Source organism: Ruditapes philippinarum, unplaced genomic scaffold (assembly GCF_026571515.1).
Source record: "Ruditapes philippinarum isolate M1 unplaced genomic scaffold, ASM2657151v2 ctg3348_1_1_1_1, whole genome shotgun sequence".
In the NCBI taxonomy this organism is placed as follows: Eukaryota; Metazoa; Mollusca; class Bivalvia; order Venerida; family Veneridae; genus Ruditapes; species Ruditapes philippinarum.
Window position 1 is genome coordinate 33148 of NW_026854105.1, and position 23695 is coordinate 56842.

The 23695-nt window shown below is 31.2% G+C and overlaps 1 protein-coding gene across 1 annotated transcript; it reads left to right on the forward strand.

Moving 5' to 3' along the window:
- Window positions 1-5445: 5445 nt before the first annotated feature.
- Window positions 5446-11744, forward strand: LOC132738968 (microfibril-associated glycoprotein 4-like). The gene is made up of 7 exons (XM_060726599.1): window positions 5446-5863; window positions 6192-6279; window positions 6486-6656; window positions 7357-7490; window positions 8092-8188; window positions 8887-9054; window positions 10638-11744. Exons 1-7 carry the CDS (start codon window positions 5525-5527, stop codon window positions 10889-10891), a joined length of 1251 nt encoding a protein of 416 aa, XP_060582582.1. The 5' UTR covers window positions 5446-5524; the 3' UTR covers window positions 10892-11744.
- Window positions 11745-23695: the final 11951 nt, after the last annotated feature.

The following is a 23695-nucleotide window of genomic DNA, read 5'->3' on the forward strand; positions in this document are numbered from 1 at the left end:
AACAATATTCATAAAATCTGTAATTTTTTTTTTATTAATTTAGAAATAGATTTTACAATTATTGTATTATAAACAATTATGCTCAACATGATCAACATGGTAATATAACCATGATAACCAGTGTCATATTGTAAGTAAGTGTGAACAGATACCTTTAGAGGGCTCTTCGCTAATAGCGATTACATAATAACAATTACACAAGTGTGGTGTTGATCATGCGTTACACATATGGATTATAAATGATTGTATACATGTATATCCGTTGCTCATAAAGAAATTACAAGTAATATTCTAATCTCTAGCATGCCAATCAAAGTTAATAATGAACAATGTCTTTCGTCTGTTCATTCATAAGTGGTAAAAACCAATTATTCATTGTAAAGAGTTTAAGAATATCTTGTCATCATATATCTACTAGTTCATCTTCACTTGCTGCATTTCTTGCTTGGACGCCCTTTGATGCTTTGCATCAATGCTTTTCTTGTTTACATTTTATATAAGAATGGCCAATAACATTCATACTTTAGATTTTTTTTATAATAAGATCTTCCCTGTATATATTATAGGACGTCAAACTGATTTAAGACGGCCTTCAGCTAAATAAATCACAAAAGTAGTTACCGATGTCACCTTCCACACAATCATTAAATTTAGCATCGCATTTACGATAAAGAGGTTATATCAGACTTCTTTCTTTTTCATTGGACATCATCTATAATTTGCATTTATCAATTCAATCAATTCAATACTCGAAAACGCATAAACGATAAAGAAGTAACATTACGCATTTGTCTTTTCATGTTGCATCATCTATAATTTGCATTTATCAATTCAATACCCGAAGAAAAACAACAGTAAGAGGTAAGTCTTAAAAGTACATTTGTTATCCCTCCCGCGACCAATGCAAGCTTAATAAAGATTGGTAGATAGGTAGGAAACAAGCAAATATTTTATTTTAGACCGGAACGTTTATGGACAAAAAATTTTCTTTTTCAGTCACCATCTTCCAAATTTCACGTGACACTGATCCATGTCAAACCAGGTTGAAGTTAGGTCGGACCTATTTGTTTTCAAATTTTAACATCATTCAAGTTTTAAAATCATAGAATATTCTTAACAAAATGAGGACAGAACGATGTCGACCATCCATTGAAACTTAAAATATAAGAATGAAACAAGGGACATTTTTCATTCAGATATGTACCTTGTGACCTTCTCTCCGTACTGGTAGTATTTATTGTGTGGATTTTCATGTATTATTTCTGCTAACCGTTCATTTCCGGGTTGAATTTCTCAACTTTCGAAGCATAAGCAAATGCCACGGAGGCAACAACTACAGCCAATCAAAGCAGCAGAAAATGACTATCATTTTTTTTACAATTGCTTGCTAAATTATGTCGAAGCATTGTTATGTATCCAAATGAAATTGAATGTATTTGTTTATGTTTGTGGGTGGATGATGTTCACATCTAAATGCGAGCCATTTTTAACTTGAAAAATATCGGAAAATGTATTTAAGTGGCTATAGCTTTATTCTGTTAAATGAATTGTCTTCATTCATGAACACAATATTCCTTCAAGTATGATTAAACTGACCTTGACATTGATTTATAAATTACCTTGAGCTTTATGGTCAAATTGTTGAATGTTTTCTATTTTTCGTTGCGGTGACTGGTTAATTAATTTGTTATTTATTTTGTTATTTATGAATGGAGTGTCCTTACTCTAAAAGTTGACTCAGCATCCATCATTTTGAACAAGACCTTTATGAAAATCAAACTAACATTTTGGCCATTTCTTTAAAATTACATTGATCTTAAAGGTTAAACTTTAGCATATTCACTGTCCTTTGCTATGATTGTGGTAAATCTTTGTTATTAGGATAGGGAACTTATTTATTCCTTAGACAAACATTACATGTCAATGCAAAATGATAGTGCATGTGTGTGTGGTGTGTGTACATACGCGTGCGTACGCGTTAGCGTGCGTGTGTGCATTTGTGGGTGAAGTTTCATAACCCTATAAGTTTAAGTTTGACATCATTGTACATCTCTTTTAACAAAGAAAATTTTCCAAACATATACCAATGTGCTACAGCTTTGTTTTCGAAATGAATGAATGACACTATGACATCTCTGTCCCTTGACACCTCGACCCCTAGACAACCGACCCCTAAGACACCTAGACCCAAGACACTTAGACCCCTTTAATTGACTGGACATTTGGACCTCTTATTCTAAAATGTACATAGAGATGGTCGATTGAATTATAAAAATACCATATAAGAAATAGATGTAACTATAATATTTATAGTTAATATAACTACAATTCTACAAAATTATCATTATATACACTGTAGTGGTAAAATAAACGTGAGCTTCCCGAAACACGTTTATAGGAAAGCATAAACTAAGATTTTTTTTTGTTTTCAAATTACCACACATTATTGATCGAATGGTATTTTGGTTTCTTTTTTCTTTTTTTTTTCATAATGTAAATGTAAAAATCGCATCACTCCGAACTAAGGACAAGTGAATTCAATATATAACATTAATGAAGTAGAAATGTGTAATTATTCATGGCCGATATAACACGTGATTCTTGCGGGAAAAAACTCAATCGCTACAAACTTATAAATATTGTAAATATGAATAAACAGACAATGCACAAATCAGGAATTATTGATATAAATGATTATTGTTATGATAACTGCACTTTATGTCTGGAACCTGGAATCAATAATGTCCCAGCTTAAAAAACACACACACATGAAAAGTTTATGACTGCTTTGTAACACAAGATAAAATAAATTGTTAATAATAATAATAATAATGTTGATATTTTGCTTTACCTTTAAACTTTTTTGTTGGATATTGTAATGAAAATAATTAAAACATTAACTTTTTGCTTTAAATTATGTCTCAAAGTATCTAAATGACCATCTAAAGTACAACATTGATTTAGAGGGTCGGCATGTCTAACCAACTAGGTGTCGAAATGTCAAGGGGTCTAGAATCATCTTAATATCCTTGTTTGTTGGTTTATTTGTTTGTTTGTTTTTGTTTTTTTTATTATTTTACGCCTTTTCCCAAAAATATTTCAGTCATATAGGAATGTAGTTTCCTAACCATCGTTCCTGGAGAGTTAGAACAAGACTGCCATCCTTCGCGCTAAACTACAAAAGTATCTCCCGGGGATCGAACACACGCCCGAGAGGTAACTGGATTAGAAGTCATCGATTCTAACCCCTCTACCACGGAGGCGGTCTCTTAATATCCTAAGGGGTCGAAATGTCAAGGGGTCTTAATATCTTACTTGAGAATGAATTGTCATCATACTTTGACACAACAATCCTTGAAGATTGACATCCAAGTAGATGAAACTTTCATTGATATTGAGTCAAAAATGACCATGACTTTGAAGGTCAAGTTGACCTTGACTTTCAAGGTTAAGTTATTGATGCTTATGCTATTACTTTATTATTATATATCCACTCCTATCTAAGGAACTTGAAATTGAAATATCAGTGCAATATAAAAATGGAAATTTGTGTTTTAAGTTTCATAACTCTGTTAGAGCGTTTGACACAGTCTAGTCCCTTTTTATTTAAATTGGCTTCAGAGGACTGTATTATACATTAGATTTCTACCTTTTGTTACACAGTTGCTTTATCTTTGATATTTTTTGATGAATTGTCCTCAGACATGGACCCAATAGTCTTTGTGGATAGCCCTTTTGGTTTGATTAGACTTACATTGATAGTGAGACATAAAAGACATATTCATATATTCTAAAAGTCAAGTCATTGACTTTTGGAAATTTCATCTTGATGTTACTGGCTATAATTTTATAACTCGTATGTCCTGTACATTATCAAGAACCAGTAGAGCTTTTAATTTGATTATCAATGCCATATCACTGCACATGTGTGTTATAATTGTGTTACCTCCCAAAGATAGTTTTCTTCAGTGTTATTATATTTGATATCAGCACTAGTAAGTGTTGAGAATTGAGTACCACTCAAGCCGGGGTTAGGGGGCGTGAGGGATGTTGCATTTATTCAGTATTCCTCGTACAGACTCAATCAAACCGAGTCTGCAATTCTCTTGTAATTTTGTTGTGATTAATGCTTCCGAAGGATCACTTTGCTTCCAGATTATTTACATAATTTAATCCCTTTTATTAAAATGGTATTCAGAATATTATTTCTTTTAATTAAGTTATTTCCTTTTTCCTTTTTTTAATGAAAATAATGGTAAAAAGATTATCATATTCTTTTAAACAAGTCACTTTATTGTAATTATTATAGGTACACAAACAAAACATCATAGAAAATATATCGGGTTTAAATAAGGCTTCGGGACACTTTTTCAAATAGGGGTGGGAGTATGAATCATCGTTAATGATAGTTTTAATAGTTTTGTTTTGTCGTACGTGTCATTGTATATTGAATGAAATAAAAGTATCTTAACAGACAGTGCAGCCATTGAAAAACATAATCTTATTTCCAAAGAAAACAAACACTCTCTTGCGCAATTTAGAACAATTATCGTCTGATTCATATTATTAACAAATCGTAATTGAAATCTCGGTAAATTGGATTGATTTACAATCGGCACATTTTTTTAGACATTGATAAAAAACAATTAGGATTTTATTATGAACCGTTTCTTGACAAAAATAGTTATATTTAAATTTAGTGTGACTATTTATATGGTGAATTAAGTACAAATTTATATCGTCTATATGTAAGTATGTTATATCAGATTATGCATGGATCTCATACTTACGAATGACTTTATATACATTTCGTTCATGGTGTTTGTTTGTTTTTTTGGGGTTTTACGTCACATCGACACAGTTTATGTCATATCGCGACGTTCCAGCTTTACTGTTGGAGGAAGACATCTGGTGCCCTTCCGTGAATTATGTCAGGCACGAACGGGCACGTGAATAGAACCACCTACGCTCCGTAAGCTAGCTGGATATCTTTTTCTTTCATGGTGTTGTCTTGTATGATAGCAAATACTTTCAACATACTTATTTGTAGTGTTGCAGACCTTCGAATATAGGCAAATTAACTTTAATTAACATACAGCCTATCGGGGTCTTTATCTCATGGGGTCAGACTCCGTTTTGTCATCATAATATTTAGAATGGAAGGTACTGGTAAGTCAATGTTGTTTTGAAAATAATGAACAGTTGTCATAACATTATATGTGTCATTTTACTTCGTATCTACTCTTTGTGTTTACAACAACAGACTGAGTTAGATGTGTTGCGAAAGTTCTGGGTATGTAAACCAATCAAAATACTTGGTTGTTTTGCATTTGCTGAATAATAAACAGATGACTGTTTTCTAATTGGATGATTCAACAAAGATCAATAACAAGGGCATATTTTATACTTCTGTTGTTAAATAGCTTTACTCGTTCATATGGCATACATTTAACATAACAAACAGACGGGACTTTTCTGTGTCTTAGGAACGATTGCTGTTTTCTGTATATTTTGGCTAGTAACAATGTTGTTTCCAGTTAGTACAATGACTGTGACTGCTGGAATTGTCATTATTAACGCTTTTTTATTCGGAAATGTTTATTCAAGTAAATGCAATGCTTTTGAAATAAGCAAGAACAATCTTAATAAAGCCTTAGTCGGTCATTCCGTGCTAGAAGTTAATGATATAAACCATAACGATTGTGCGCGAACATGTATGTCCATGTCCGTTTGCAAATCTATTGACTTTGACAGAAACGAGCACGTGTGTAAATTAAACGATGTTGATCAGTCGTCTGTTGTTGTATCGGAGTTTGAAACAAAAGGAGGTTCTATTTTCTCTGATATCAGCGAATGGCCTAGCGTAAGTTAATCAATTTGTAAATTGTTATAATATGTACAACTTTTACAAAATTTTACGATAAATTCATTGTATATCTTGGAGAATAATATTTGTTACAATCTGTGAAGTGTATCCTTACACGTAATGTTTTCATGTCTGTAGTATGTGAAATTAATCATTGTGAAAAATATTGATTCGAGGAATCATCCCTGGCTTTTCCTAATTGCATATAAAAATATATCTTACAGAAGTATGTCTCTTTTAGCAGATACGCAGGGGAAATTATTCTGTTATTAAGTCAAACAATTAATAAGGTTGTAAATATTTACTTTGATTTTTCCTCATACAGGCAATGGTTGGAAGTTGTAGCTCAAGGCCATGTAAAGCGAACCAAAGGTGTTTTCAAAAAGATGCTTCACATGTTTGCAAAGACTTAAGTACGTCAAAAATTATATAGTTTAGTTTCTTAAAGAAATTAAATGCTGTATAATTTTCAATTGATATTTTCTTTTTATTTTTTGCAAAGAATAAATTATTGCTTAGATAGTACCTTTTTATAAATATTATCATTATTATTATTATCATTATTATTAATATTATTATTATTATTATTATTATTATTATTATTATTATTATTTTCAAGCTTGTGCTTTTGATCAAAGAATTGAAAACGGTAAAGTACAGATTAGTTCGCCTGGCGAAAACAAGTTCCTTGACGTAGCTCTAGTAAAATGTGACAAAGGATATGTTCCTATTCAACAAGAGGTGAAATGTGAGGCTTCAGGAAAATGGCAGCTTGCAACGTGTTATAAATGTAACGTATTTAAATATTGCTGTTATTTTTTTCTTGTCTTAACACTTAAACCAAATTAGCTATGACGGCAAAAAAAGTTGTTTTACTGGGGGCATGGTCTTTCAAAACATTTGCCTTTTAGTCAATGTATGTACATTTTTGTTTATCGACCAATCTACTGGTAATATTTTTCGGAAATTGATAATATTTCAAAACAGACAGATAAAGTGACAATATAATTGCTTTAGAATATAGTATCTTTGAAACGGCATAATATTCTTTAAAATTTTTTAGATATTATGAAAATGAAATAACATAATTAGATGATGATTTTCTTTCCTTTTTCCCTATTTAAGCATATATTTCTACTAACATTATATTTTATACAAAATAATGTTTTATTGTTTCGAAATGAAATAAAAACTTTGAAGACAATTTTCCTGTCGGTTCTCTTTATTCAGTTAAAGAAAAATATTGAATAACTCTTTCATTTCTTTTAAGCAAGAATTGGGGAATTTTGTGCCATATCATGCTACTTCATAAAAAGATTTTTTCTATAGAAATATTTATCAACTATGTACTAACATGATTACACAAAAATAATTATAGATACACGTTACTTTTGTCGTTTTTATTTACACAATTAATGGAATTATTAGTGAAAACAGTTTCTTGAATCAATCCCTAATGTTAGAAATACATTTTTTTCCTCTTTGCTTAGTAACAAATGATTGTAGAGAAATCCTTTATACGTTTCCTGAGGCGAAAAGTGGAAAATATAAGATAAAACTTTGGAAATCTGGGAAGATTCTGACTGTGAATTGTGACATGGAAACCGATGGCGGTGGTTGGACGGTATGTAGGATTTTTTATGCCAATGTTTGATAAGAATTTTGTTCTTTCCTGGTTCACATACTCACATGAAAAAATGGTTGCTCTCAAAACACCTCCATTTTAACATTCATTTAACTCATTATGTACTTTTCTTTTGTTCAGTACGACAACAAGCGAAACGGTGCCAAATATACGTCAATATCAAATTACATTTTATTCTATGCAGGCATATTTTCCATGTAAAATTACATAGCCTTTGTTTCTCGTATAACAACACTTACGTCAGAGAATATTTCTGAGGATATTTCGACTTATTTATGATGCATGCTTTTCATCCGCATTCAAATATAGTCCAGTGCTGGGTAAATTATATTCTATCATTTCACTGTGAAATTATCAAAACATGATTTCACTGAGTGCTGTAAAGCATGTAATCATGTGAACAACTACGCATTTGAAGTACAAAAGTTTCATTCCAAACAGCAAATTGAAGAATAAGCACTTTAGTCCTTCTTTTATTTTGAAGTGGCATGTTGCCCTTAGCTATATAAAACTGACGTTCAACAGATACAAACTTAGTATGTTGTTTAAAGCAATAATTATAAACATGATGTTGTTCTAGATATTTCACAGGCGAATGGACGGGTCAGTGGAATTTTATCGCAACTTTACAGAATATGAAAATGGATTTGGGAACGTTGAGGGAGAGTTGTGGCTAGGTATGAAAACAAAAAATTATTCCTTGTAGCATTGGCATTTTAAAACAAATGTAGTACAGGTATTGCGTAGTCACCTTATCACCGCAATTAAATAAAACAATTGGCGTAATACGAAAATTGGTTTCGTTACCATGGAACAAATATTTTTCTTACAGTAAACAAATATTTTTATTAGCGAATACAATTAGAATATTTCTTGTTGACCGTATTGCATTGCTTATACAAGTTGTTGAAGTCTATTGATAAACATATTAAGTTGTTGAAGTATATTGATAAACATATGTTGTTAGAGTATTTTGATAAACATAAGTTGTTGAGGTGTATTAATAAAAACATATTAAGTTGTTGAAGTGTATTAATACACATATTAGATTGTTGAAGTGCAGAGATAATTTAAAACATAAGTTGTTGAAGTGTATTGATAAACATATATAGTTGTTAAAGTGTATTGATAAACATTTTAAGTTGCTGAAGTGTATTAATAAGCATAAGTTGTTGAAGTAAATTGATAAACATAAATTGTTGAAGTTTAATGCATTAGGCAACCTAGCAGGTTTAAATGTCCCTAAATAGAACGCAATGTTATTATGATTTTAAGGGTTTGTAATTTTGTAGTATGAAATGTTAAAGACTGGATTCTACTAAAGATCTTGGTAAAGTTCTGAATATTTATATTTACATTTGATATATTTTTGCAGGTTTAAAGTATATAAAAGAACTAGCTGAACATAGTTCTACAGAGATTCGTATTGACATGACAAGAAATGATAGTACAACAGGACATGAAGCTTGTCCAGACTTTATGTTAACAGAAGGAACAAATTACACACTAACCATTGGGCCATGCACACGTTCTGGAATGAGAGGTCATTTATGGTGACAGTTTTTGTCTTCTTTTCTTATATAAATTTTCACTTTGTTAAATGAAAGCACAAGAGCTTTAAAACCAATACAAAGTAAGCTTCTGACAGCAGTTATAGTACGAGGCAAAAACAATTTCAATTTTTATAGAAAATTTAGACTTGTAAACAGAATCTCTCACGACTATTTGGCACAATGGTTGACTTGCGATGTTACATAGATTATACTCTTTTTAAAGGTAAATACTGCCTCAAAAATGTTTTTATTTTTGTTTCTTAAAAGCTTTTTCTTTTTCTCCAAAACACGAGCCATTCGCTGATAAAATGACCCATCTGTTTCATCTGTTGGTTTTGGCAATTAATACATAGTGGTTTGAAGTAAAAAAATTACCTTGCTTATATTTTGTGTCTACTTCTATTCACGAATTCGCGAATTTAGCTAAACGCCGTTCTCCGGTACTGTCTGTACATAGCTCAGAGGAATTCACCGAATGGAGTGTAATAACGAACTCAATGTTTGTGATCTTTTTTTAATTAAAAGTGAAATAAAACAATTATGTCTTTGTAAGAAAATAATTAAATATCATTGTATGTAAAATTTCATACAAAAAATAAAGTAAAAACACAAGTTTACGCAGAAAATATCTCTTTTTTATTGTTTTAATTTTATTGATTTTCATAATTAGCATTTTCTTTTTGAAACATTTGCAATAAATTTGAAAGGAGCATTGATAATTTTCAAACACATCAGGTTTGTTCACCTTAAATAGTAAACAATGATAGAAAGATAGACATGATATGTATGTAAGTATATTTGGTGTAATTCCTAAGAGCTAAATCCGTAACGTACCGTACAATGGTGATAGCTAGGTTTTTGAAAAGGACAATGACAAATTATTTCACATTTATCGCTACCATCGTCAGGTTACAATCATCTTACATGTTTTTAAACCATACTTTTTTTCTAATGTATAAGTTTCATTGGCGTACAGTTTCTTCAAATTATACATGTTTTAAACAAGTAAAAGACGACAAAATTACAATAACAAAAGAATAGTATAATAATCAGATTGGCGATTCCTCTCTTATTTATCGCAGAACCAATTCATGTCTGAATTTTTAATGTTGCTATATTTTGCATGATATAAAATATTAAATATTGCTATACTGTCAATTAAGAGATCGTCTGTGGGTGTTCGTTTATACATAATATTATGATATTTTCAATGTATTTGTGAAGAAAGCAGTAAATATGCACAATATAACACTTATCATAACGTTCTACATTTAGTCGCAGACTAATTAACATTGTCTCTGATAGAGCAAAGTTTCTCACTGACTGGTGTAGAAAACCAGCAAGCTAACAGCAAATACTTGTTGTTCTACTGACCTGATATTGGACCTCCTTTTCCGTAATATATAACAATTGTATATAACATCTGCGATGAACCGGATGATGTGTTTTTGTATGATTGTGGGGATAGTAACTTGTTGTTAATGAAATTTAGGCTTGTCAACATACAAACTGTCTTAACGTAATGTGACAATGACAGAGCTAGAACTAATTAATATTGTCTTTTTATTCCTAGATGCAAGATATGTCTTTGCTTATAATAATCAAATGCCATTTTCAACTTACGACCGTGATCTTGACGTCGAGATAGATTGTCCCGTGGATGGACATGGGGCCTGGTGGTATAAAAATTGTAATAATGTCAATCTTAATGGATTATACCTGACGCCAGGCAAGTATGACACCAAGCCTTATTGTGGACACTGGCATTATGGGTTTAATAGATATTGGTTATTGAAAAAGTCATCAATGATGATTAGAAGAAAATAAGATAAGTAATCAAAAGAAGATTTCATAAATTCAGAGAATTAAAGGATCGTACTCAAAAGAACATTTTATAATTATAAGTTTTATTTATGTATCAGACATGGTTTAATAAAAAGTTTTATTTACGCTTGACGTATGCTGTAGAACATTTACATTTTCAGTCATTTTCACTTACCAGATTGGTGTATCACAGAAGCATATTATCACGTGACAGCATATTTTCACGTTTAAACATTAAATCACGTCACTGAATATAACATGTTACATCATAAAAAAGTGACATCATATAATCAGTTGAAATATTATCCTTATCAGACAATATTTAATCCTTTTTCAGCAAGTAATCACGTTACAAAACCAAATGAAAAAAAAAAAACATATATATTTTTATATCCAACTTTTTGTGTTTAAAATGTATTTTGTTTTGTTATAATTTTTTATAATCAAAATTATTTTCAATGAAAAGCTGGAGGCATTGTCATATTTTATATTCAACACAATTTTCTTTGTGTTTTATACAATAAATGTGTTGTATTAATAAGCAAAAAAAATAAGTTAATGTACGAGTGAAGAAATTTAAAAAAGACTTGCATAATACGGTTACTTTTAGTTATATAAAACAATGAAAATACAACCAGGATCATTTGATCCTGACCCTGATCTTATCTTTGTGAACAAGAGGCCTGACCAAAAGGTGCTAGGCCAAAACAGTTACTAGTATACACGCATTCTCTTAGTCTACAGTCCATTAAAATAGTGTCGAAGTCAGACAAGATGCTAAGTAGCTGGAGGGACTCCAAATGGATAAGACGCTGTCATCTGATAGTATCCGTTACTGCTACGCCCTACGCCCCCTCCCTCCAGTCCCTGTTACCCCCCCCCCCCCCCAAAAAAAAATAAATAATTAAAATCAATTTTGGGAAAAATGCATAACTTTTGGAGTGATTGAATGAATGCAAACAATCACTGTCTAGGATGATATCTTTATACGTTTGAGCACCATAACATTGAAGAGCCCCTTATTTTAATTTTTTTAAGATCCGTATTAAACATTTTTATTTTGTAGCTTTTAAATTGAAATTCTGTCTTGTGGATTAGAAAAATAATATACTATAGTCAATTGGGAATATGGTCGAATATCGGCTGTAAAAAGGCAAAGAGAAATCCCTTAATATCAGATCAAAGGGCCTTATTCCTGTGAGGTAGACCTGAAATTCTGAAAAAGTAAGGTCACCCTTTCAGATGTTAAACTATGGTTTAATTGGAATTAGACATTTGACATAAAGTAGTCCAATCACTAATACAAGTAGTTTTGATATTATGTATTATCATTCACCAGTCTATTACACGTATTTTGTTGCATGTTTTCACATATTTATATTGATTTTTCATATGGTTATATCGTTTAAATTTTATATATATTTTCATCGTTTATGATTGGTATGTGAAAATAGTAAAAAAAAATTGTATATTTTATGGTTCTACGTTAATCGCTTTGATCAATGCATGTATATACTTCCATAGTGAATGGTTGTTGTGTAAAAAAATGTAAAGCAATTGTATTATTAACTCGACTATTCGATAAGAATAAGTAGAGCTATTGTAGTCACCCGAGCGTTGGGGTCGGCGTAACCACTTGTGTTAAAGTTTTTGTAATACTTTAAATATTTTCAAAGTCCATTGACATATGGCTTTGAAACTTTGCACACTTGTTCACCATCATAATCCGACATGTAGACAGGAGGAGGTAACTGTATCAAGCATTTTGACAGAATTATTCCCCATTTTCAACTTAGAATTTACATTTACGTCTGCGTACCACCTCAGATATTTTCATATTTCATTGAAATCTTCCTTTGATCAAGTTGAAATGTTATACACTTCTTTGTGAGCATAATAGGACTCTCTGCAAGGCTTATAACATGGATATGTAAAAAAAGCCATTTTGTGCACTTGGAAAATTTTACATTATCCTTTGCTATCAAGCCCTTAGAATTGTCGAGCGTTGCTGGCCTACCGACAGCTCTAGTATATATGTTTCTACATCAAATATGCAGACAAATAAAAAAACTTTCATTGTTCATCATGTATAATTATTGTGTGAAAACTGTAAATCAATTGTATTTTGTATGCTTCTTCATTAAACATCTAGAAAAAATATACTGTTGGTGTCTGTATATGATTGCTGTGTGGGAAGTAATATCGATTACCTATGACTTCTAGAAAATAAAACTGTTGAAAACGTATTGTCTGTCTCTACGTGTTGCAAAATATTATTTGCCGAACTTGGGATCGCTATTTCCCGTTAAATTAGATGTGGTAAATAACTTACAGCAGGTAGCACCTTTTCGTCTGCAATAGTCAACGGTAGTTTGTATACTAGTATAGTAAGATTAGATAACCAGATTTAAGTTAGGCACTGAATATTCTATATTTGTTCAGTTCTTCCCAAAACATCAAGCATGGACAGATAACAGGCGAACAAATGCAGTTAATTATCTTATATATACTATACTCATGTATATTCACCTACAGGTATCAATCGATGTTATAAAGACAGTCATATTGTATTTAAATTTAAATTAATCTGATAACATGGATAAAGACTGTGATATCAACTTAAAATATCAACCGACTTAATAAAACCTGTTATGTCGCATTTGATTATACATGTAGGTTGCAAAAGAACACTAAAAATTACGAACTTCTTTGCGTCAATCATTTCTCTACTGACAGTAAATCAAATTATGACATTAAAAGCAAATGCCACTTTACTAGCAACCAAAAATGCAATCACAGCTGCAATAGCGCACGGTAAACACATGGCGTCCACACCACCGTCATAATTTAACAGCGTCATACACGTTTTCACAACTTTTTAAAGTATTCCCTTTAAATTCGATGCATCGCCTCTGGCGGTCAACCGACTTCCTAAATAATTCCTAACACTGCATTCTGCAGATCAAGATATTTTACGAACTTCTGTCCCTTCAATCATTTTATTTATACTGTAATATTGTATTTGGATCGATCAAATTATGACTCTCATATTATATTTTAAAATTCAAACAATCTGATTAAAGCTAGGATATTATCTTTAAGTATCAGATCATCTTTAAATTATTGATAAGTGGTACTTTCTTTAAATATAAACTTATTCAGACATTCAGACTGTTATCTCTCCCTGCTTTAATAATGTTTCTGCTTTCTATAGATCAGACGTCTTGATTCCGAGTTATTAATAAGATATTGATGTAATATAGGTGAAATGTCTTGATTCCGAGTTATCAATAAAATGATGTAATACATCATATAGGTCAGATTCTTGATTTCGAGTTATTAAAAAGAGCATAATGTAATATAGGTCAGATGTCTTGATTCCGAGTTATTTATAAACAAATGATATAATATAGGTCAGATTCTTGATTTCGAGTTATTAAAAAGAGCATAATGTAATATAGGTCAGATGTCTTGATTCCGAGTTATTAATAAGAGCATGATGCAATATAGGTCAGATGTCTTGTTACGAGTTATTAAAACGAGCATGATGTAATATATGCCAGATATCTTGATTCCCACTTATTGATAATAGCATGCTGTAATATATGTCAGATGAAGTCATGATTCCGAGTTATTATTTAGAGCAAGATGTACGAATAATATAGGTCAGATGTCATGATTCCGAGTTATTAATAAGAGTATCATGATATATAGGTCAAATGTCTTGCTTCCGAATTATAAATAAGAGCTTGATGTAATTTAGGTCAGATGTCTTGATTCCGAGTTATTAATGAGAGCATGATGTAATATAGGTCAGATGTCTTGTTACGAGTTATAAATAAAAGCATGTCTCGATTCCGAGTGAGAAGCGGCCCATGGAGGTTCCGCCGTGGACCCTAACCTTGCCTGAGGTCGACATTACGTTACAAGAAAAAGTGAACAAATCTGATTTGCCGCATCTCGCAAGTACAGAAACAAAAATATTAATTAACAAATATATAGGTCAAACACACATTTATACAGATGGATCAAAGGACCCGGACTCTGGCAGGGTTGCCTCGGCTGTAGTAATACCTTCCATACAATATGAAAAAATTGATAGGTTAACTAATAATACATCCATCTATACCGCCGAGCTCCTTGCTATTAGAAATGCTATGTGCTGGATTCATGACAGTGATATAACAAAAGCTGTCATTTTCTCGGATTCACTTTCTTCACTGAAATCCAACAATAGTCAGTCGAGACCAGACTTATTAAATGAAATAATTCTACTATATAATAAAGTCCTAAACCTAGGAAAACAGGTTACCATAGTTTGGTGTCCAGCACATATAGGGATCTCAGGCAATGAACAGGCAGACAGGGCGGCCAAAATGGGCTTAAACCTCAACCGTGTCACTGAATCAATCTCACTCTCCCCCACTGAGATATATTCCAAAATTAAAAAATATATAGTTCACTTGTGGCAGACTGAATCTAATTCCTGCCAGGGTCAGAGGAAACTAAACTATAAATAGCTCAGTGGGGCTCAGTCGCCCAGTTCAATATTCAAATAATCTAAAAATAGATAGGGCTATAACAAGACTGAGGTTGGGCACAACTTTATTACCAGGGGACTCTGGCCAATATATCAAGAAAATAAGCCCCAATTGTGCCCAATGTGGAGTGAGATACAATATATCCCACCTATTGCATGAATGCGACCAGTTCAGGGACCATAGAAATGAACTGCGGTCAGCACTTGGTGCTATAGGTTTGGGATATAGCACAAAAAATATACTAAACCCACCAAAGAAAGACTCAGTATACTATTTTAAAGCTTTAGAGTTGTTTATTCTTAACTGTTGTCTAACAGACAAAATTTAAACAAATGATAACCCATAACACTAATTATAGTAGTGATGGGCCTTTAATGTTATTTTTTTGTTCAAATACAACTGTGACCTTGATCCCAGCAGTCATATTTACATATGAAGTCATGATTGGCCTTTAATGTAAAATCCCACCTTCCAACCCCTCTGACATTAATATAAAGACTACATTATTTGTATACCTCAATTTAATTTATCATTAGGTGTTAATGGGACCCAGTTTGCATACTCAGTCCCCCGATACTGGTTCCTTGTTATGGATTTATAGTGTTGACAGTATCGAATATAGTAAATAAATATCCAATTTTTATTAATGGCTAATTGGTAACTCAAATCATTAGATTTAAACTTGATTATAAGCTAGTTTAGACAAAAAAATGCTTAATTAGCATCTAATATTACTCATAATAGAGATATTTATGATTATCAGTGAAATCTCTATTTATTGACATAATATGACCCAGTAAAACCAAGAATAAAACCCAAATACAATTGATATATCTATATTATTAATTGATAATAATTAACTAACACCATTAAGAGTCTAATTAAAAGAATTTTCATTAATTTTTGTGGTTTATTAAAAAAATAATATATATTTCCCTATACAGCATATCAAATATGTGGTCAATAGTCAATTTAACAATAAACAAAAATATCTCACCAACTTAAACTCCCCCAAAGGGAAAAGCTTTTTATTTATAAATGCCACATCACTATAATAATTAAGAGTAATCTCTTATTGAGATAATAAAGAAAATTCCATCAAAATTCATTAAAAATTAAAGAAGATATGGCCAATTACCTATGACACATATACTTAATATCTAAATCACTAAATTTCAGATAATAGTACAAGGGAAGCAACTCAAATTTGGACTAATGATATCTATTTTTTAAATTTGTTGTTTGGTATAATTAATAATGGCCATAATAAGATCAAATGGTTATAATATGAACTATTTAGGATATAAATATGTAATTTTAACAAGTTTAATATAATATTTGATAATAGGATAGGAGGAAAATAAGAATTATAGCTAGAAAATGCAAATTTCTGGTATAAGTAGGAGTTGTCCTCCCAATACTTGAATTTTTGGGTTATTATTGGTTTTACTTTATAATCATACTTAGTTCAACTATTAAGGAACATATGAAATGTATTACAAATGAATTTTAAGGAGAATAAATGGCAAAGTGTCCCCAATTACTGTAATAAATGAAATTCTATACATAGAAACATAATAAATATAACCTGTCAGAGGGGAAACCAACATTGTACATGAAAATATTGAAATCTGTTTACATTTTTTACCAACCTGGGTGCCAGAGTAGAAATTAAATGTTAAATAAAATATTCCAATTAAATTTTGATAGGGACAGATATGGGGCGGGCTGAACTGAGTGTGTGGACAGGCCGTACCTCAGGGAAACTTGACCCCAGGCTGCCCTAATTAAATAGTTAACTGTTTCCATATAGTAGAAACACACATAGATATATTGGAAATTTGGTATTAGTTTAATACCTATTCTAATGGTGCTATTTTAAGGTAATTTGTGGTTTGTCCTTCCTCGGGTGCACATTTCCTCCATGAACAACTTTAATTGGTATTGTTCTATTTCATCTAAATTAAATTAGCATTTGGCTCCAAGAGAGCCAGCTTTATTAATGTAAAATATGGTATATTCATATAGGTGTACAAATTTTCCGATTACCTGCCAATGGGTGTTGCTATCATTACTTTATTGTTTCAGTTTGTTCTATTCTTGTGATAATATTTATGAGCTCCATTAAATATAAAAAAAAAATTGTAAAAGTTGTAATAGTGTACAGGTCAGACACCTTTTATTGTAAATAATCAATTGTTTCTTTTATTACATGTAATTAAATTTTAAAAGTGGTCCTAAAAAGTGGCCGTTAAACGGTGAGACAACTATATATTGCTTATTTATTTACATTTTTAATATATTTTAGTACATATTTCTTAAATACTGACTGTACACTATCATTATTTTTATTGTCCCTGGTACATGATCAATCAAAATTGGGTTGTGGCTACATGATACCTACAATGTCACATAAAGACTCCATTTTATACCTCTTATCTATATTTTTATCCCTTGTAAATAATAAACAGCTGGTCTGTTTGTAAATATATAATATATCCTCTTATTTTTATTCATTCTTATATAGGGTACAATCTATAACATACTATATGTTAAAATTGAGCCCTATTCAATAATATGGAGCAAAGGCTATATAGGGCTCAATCAAGTATGAAGTCCTCTTTTATTTGTTAATAAGAGGACTTCATCACATTAAGGATGTCTTATTCTATTTCAAAACTAGCATAACAAGTCCCTATGGATTATAATGCTGTTCTTTTTTTTCTTAAAGACAGCCTTAATGTTAGCAAAGACTCCATATCAGATTGTACCCATATAAACAAATATTTTATAAAACAGTTTATACTGTGATCTACTCAATGACAAAAATGGAGCATACGTCAATTCATTGAGTAGAACAAGTATGAGGCAGCTTTTTTCTTCTCTAAAAGGCAGTACTCATCACATTGTAGGTAACCAAGCAATTTATTAATAGCCATGTTAGGGTATGAATTTTCTATCTCTCTATATTCTTTTTGTATAGGTCTATAGAGAGTCTAGAATAACAATATAATTACTGAATATCATTGTTATTCTTATAGGATCATGTACCAATTGTATCAGTACTATTCCCCTCCTTGTTTTTAAATATTTAAACAGCGGTGTCGTGGTTGGTCTCCAACAGACACCGTTGTTACTATTTTTAGCATTATATGGGAGACAGTGCAGAAATGTCAATACAGAGACCACGTGGTCTAGATCACAAAATTCTTCAAGCTAAGCTCCAAAATCGGATAGTAAATGCGCCAATGAAATCTGTTTACTATCAACCAATCATATCTTATCATTTATTAGCCATACAAATCACACCATTTCTCGGCCAATCAAAATCTACCTACTAAACGTGGTTCGGCGCTATCTGTCAAAATCGTTTCTGCATTGTTCTCCCTACGTAAAGTATTTGCATTAAAAGATGGCCAATTTTTAAAAAATTATATTCTCAGACGTGTTGCCAAGGTTTATATTTAAAAACCTTCTCTTGTATTAAATAAAGTTTAATAAAAACTAAGATCTACAAATTTAACTGTGTTGGTCTGTTATAGAAGGCGTACGCGTATAAGCGTCTTCCCCCCTTTTAATACTTGTTTTAACATTATAAATATGATTTGCAATAAATGAAGCTATCATTAAACATAAGTATTAGGGTTTTTTTTTTTGTTCCCTATATAGAAGACGTCCGCGTATAAGCGTCTTCCCCCCTTTTTAATTTAAGTTTAAATTTTAAATACAGCTTTTTAATCTTAGTGTGGGATGTAATCCAACCGTTTTCCGGCCCCATTCAGTGCAATTATTTTGCATTGTTGGGGCAGGAAATATTGTACTCACTCGTCACATATGCAGATATTAACTAAATAAAGTGTTTTCCCTTTAATAAATGAAGCATATGCTCGCCCATATGGTTTTTAACCGGTGGCGAGGGTAAATAAACTCAACACACACACAGATTCCGAGTTATTCATAAGAGCATAATGTAATATAGGTAAAATGTGTTGATTCCTGGTCATTTATAAGAGCATGATGATGTAATACAGGTCAGATGTCTTGATTACGAGTTTTTAATAAGAGCAGGTTTAATGTTTGTCAAATGTTTTGATTCCGAGATATAAATAAGAGCTTGATGTAATTTAGGTCAGATGTCTTGATTCCGAGTTATTAATGAGAGCATGATGTAATATAGGTCAAATGCCTTGATTCCGAGTTATTAATAAGAGCATGATGTAATATAGGTCAGATGTATTGATTCCGTGTTATTTATAAGAGTATTATGTTATATAGGTCAGATGTCTTGATTCCGAGTTATTAATAAGAGCATTATTTAATATAGGTCAGGTGTCTTGAATCTAAGTTATTTATACGAACAAGATGTAATATAGGTCAGATGTCTTGAATCCGAGTTATAAATAAGAACGTTAAAATGAGCATGGTGTAATATAGGTTAGATGTACTCTTTTTAAGCCGTAACAATGATACTGCTGTCCTAAAGGCCAGATGACCTTATCTTTTATTAAGTTACGTGTTCAAATCCTGAGCCATTTATTTCCCAAATCAACTACAATCGCACAATTCCAAGCGAGAGATGAAACAAGAGTACCTGTAAATTTTCAAATAAAATAATTCTTTAACCACAATGTGCATGGACAGATAACATTTGCTTGGTAGTAATCTACACATTTTTCGATCAATGTAATTCTAAAATACGTATGTTTTGGTCTTTTAAATACAGACTCTTTTTGACATTTTGCAAAGGTCTTTAGACTGATTATCGATGTTGTTTCAGCAATCTGTCTGAGTTTACGTCTTATTTAAATTTGTTAAGGGATATTTTGCCTTTTATTTATAAAGGCATTTTATCTTTCATTAAGTGAGCTTGTGTGTTTATGTCACGTTTTATAAATAACCTGTATTTCTCTTTGTCACCTTCATATCAGTGAATTATATGCTGCTTTGTCATACTTCATAGGTTCTCTTTAATATTTCTTTAAATTAGCCACAGGTTAGTTTTGTGATGTTTATATTAGTGCTCTGAAAGGTGTTTAGTTATTTTTATTTGAGTGAACATAAGGACTTTTTGCCACCTTTCTCTGATTTTTCCAAGAGGATTTTTGTCCTGTTAGCTTACGATTTTTTTTGTCACCTTTGTAGATGTTACCTTGAAAGCTTTTTGTAATCTAATAAATTTCATTAAAGTGAGCTGGGAGTATTTTTGTTGTCTGTCTTTGTTTGTTTGATTGGGTTTTACGTCACACCAACACAGTAAAGGTCATTTGGCGACGTTCCCGCTTTACTGGTGGAGGAAGACCTCAGGTGCCCTTCCGTGAATTATTTCAGGCACGAACGGGCACCTGAGTAGAACCACCGACGTTCCGTAAGCTAGCTGGGTAGCATCCTCACATGAAAGAATCCAAAGTCCCTGTCGGGGTTCGAACCCACAGCGGTGAGGGGCAAGTGGTTTGAAGTCAACGACCTTAACCACTCGGCCACGGACTTTAATTGTGATAAAAGATTATTTGACATTCTGTAAGTGAGATTGGAGGCATTATTTGGCAAAATCCTGTAGATCAAGGCGCTTACTCGCAGCTACGCCCCTGTTTTGTCACCAGTCTTAAATTGAGATAAAATACTTTTTGTCACGTTTCTGCACGTGTGAAGAGAGAATTTTAAGTGAGTATGAAGCTTTTTCTAGTTGTTTTAGTGATCTGAATGTTTTTTCTCTCAATATTTCTGTACGTGAGCTGAAGGGTTTGTGTATTCTTTCTCTAGGTGAAATTTGCGATATTTACATAAGAGGGCTGTGGAACTTATTTCAGTCTTTGCGGAAGGGAAATGAGGGTATCTTTTTTGAGCCTGGAAGCTTTTTTTTCATCTTTCAGTAAATAAGATAAAAAAGCTTTTGCACTTTGCTGAAGTATACTGTTGGCGTCTTTGTAATCTATTATTTTTAGGTGATCTTTGGGGCTTCTTATAATCTTTCCATATGAGACATAACGGGCTTATGGCAGGATATCACTTGCAACTATATCTATTTTAATTTCCAGCAGATGTGGCACAATAAAGAACAACAAGCCATTCTAGGTCATTCAATATATTTATCTAATATAAATGTACATCGACACAGAGGCAAACATACAAATTGAGGACATAATATTATTTTGTTAATTTGAAAGTTTCAGTATTCCTTTTCTTTCATCAAAACTTTTGATGAGATGGATACACAAAAAGTGTCATAATTTGAATAGATGAGTCACCTTTCCTTCCTGTATTTTTGTTGATGATTAAATATAATTTTAATTAAATATTCAATTAAATATAAAAAATATCACCTGTTAGAGCTTAATATTAGACATTTTTCGTGTGAAAAATGTAAAATAATAGCATTTTGTGTGGTTCTACATTAAACGCATCGAAAAATATAAACGTTCATAGTAAAAGAGTGTTGTGTAAAAAAATGTAAAACAAATGCATATTGTATATCTCTACATATTAAACAAATACATACATGTACTTTCATAGTAAAATATTGTTGGGTTAGAATTAAAGACAATTTTATATTGTATGTTTCTACATTAAACGTATCTTTACAGACAAATATACACTTTTTAGTGAACGCGCGATTGTTGTTTGAAAATGTCAAACAATTGTATATTATATGCTTCTGCACTATATGCATTGAAAAAATAAACTTTCATAGTAAATGATTGTTTATAAGAATTGTAAAACAAATGCATATTGTATGTCTCTACATGTTAAATAAATATTAACTTTCATACTAAAAAATTATTGTGTTAGAATTAAAAAACAGTTTTATATTGTATGGTTCTACATTAAATAGACAAATATACATTTTTAGTGAATGATTGTTATGTTAACATGTCAAACATTTGTATATTATATGCTTCTGCATTATATGCATAGAAAAAATAAACTTTCATTGTAAATGATTGTTTATGAGAATTCTAAAACAAATGCATATTGTATGTCTCTACATATTAAACAAATATATACTTTCATAGTAAAATATTGTTGTGTTAGAATTTCAAAAAAAAAAGCAATTTTATATCATATGGTTCTACATCTATATAGACACATATACAATTTTTAGTGAATGAATGTTATGTGAAAATTGTAAAATAATTATATATTGTATTGTTCTACATCAATCGCATACTATATAGACAAATATACACTTTTTAGTGAATGATTGTTGTGTGAGGGTTGTAAAACAATTGTATATTTATGGTTCTACATTATATGCATAGAACAATATATTCTTTCATCGTCTTTTGTTATTATATGAAAACTTTAAAACACTTTTGTATGGTTCTATATCAAATGTATTGAAAAATATACACTTTCGTCGTTCATGATGTACCAATATTGTGTGAAAACTTTATATCAAATGTATATTGTATGCTTCTTCATTAAAAATCTAGAAAAAAATATATTGCCTATGTCTTTGTTTGATAGTTGTGTGGGAAATAATAACGATAATGTATGACTTCTAGAAAATAAAACTGTTGAAAAACGTATTATATGTGTTTACGTATTGCAAATGGCCAAGCTTGGGATTACAATAGCCCGCTAATTTAGATGTGGTTGATAATAATTTACAGCAGATAGCACATATTTCTTCTGCAAAATGCCAACGTATTTTATGAAAAGACAATGAGATTTAAGTTGATCACAGAAAATTCTACATTCATTCATTTCTTACAAAGGCGTCAGGCTTCAACGGACATTTCAGTTGTTTACAGTTTAATGTAAATGTGCTTACTTGTTATCCAATGGCTACACTGATATAATACAGTCACTGGTTGACCTGGTTCGCACAAAAGAACACGTGCTTATTTTTGTGAAACTGTTTGAGCAAAGAATGGAAAAGGTGTGGCTAAATGTCCCGCTACGAAAAACCGGAAAGGTCCAGATTACAGGCGAAGCAATGCAGTAAATGATTTTACTTATTTTCATCTATACATATATACATGTAAGAGAGATAATCAGCAAGAAGTATTTAAAGTTTACCATTTGAAATTTATTTCTCCAATACCATCTGTTTACCAGCAGAAGAAGACAACAAACAAAATAAAATTATTTTACAAAAAAGATCATAAAAATATTTCTGATTGTTGCCACCGGCAAATAAAAGTGGTAGCTTAGAATAAACGGTTTCTTTGTGTGTTATAGTTAGCTCCGATGTCTTAAACTCTGTGATGTCATCTATAAATATCAAAAAAAAATTAATGATCTAATTAAGACAGTCATAATTTCT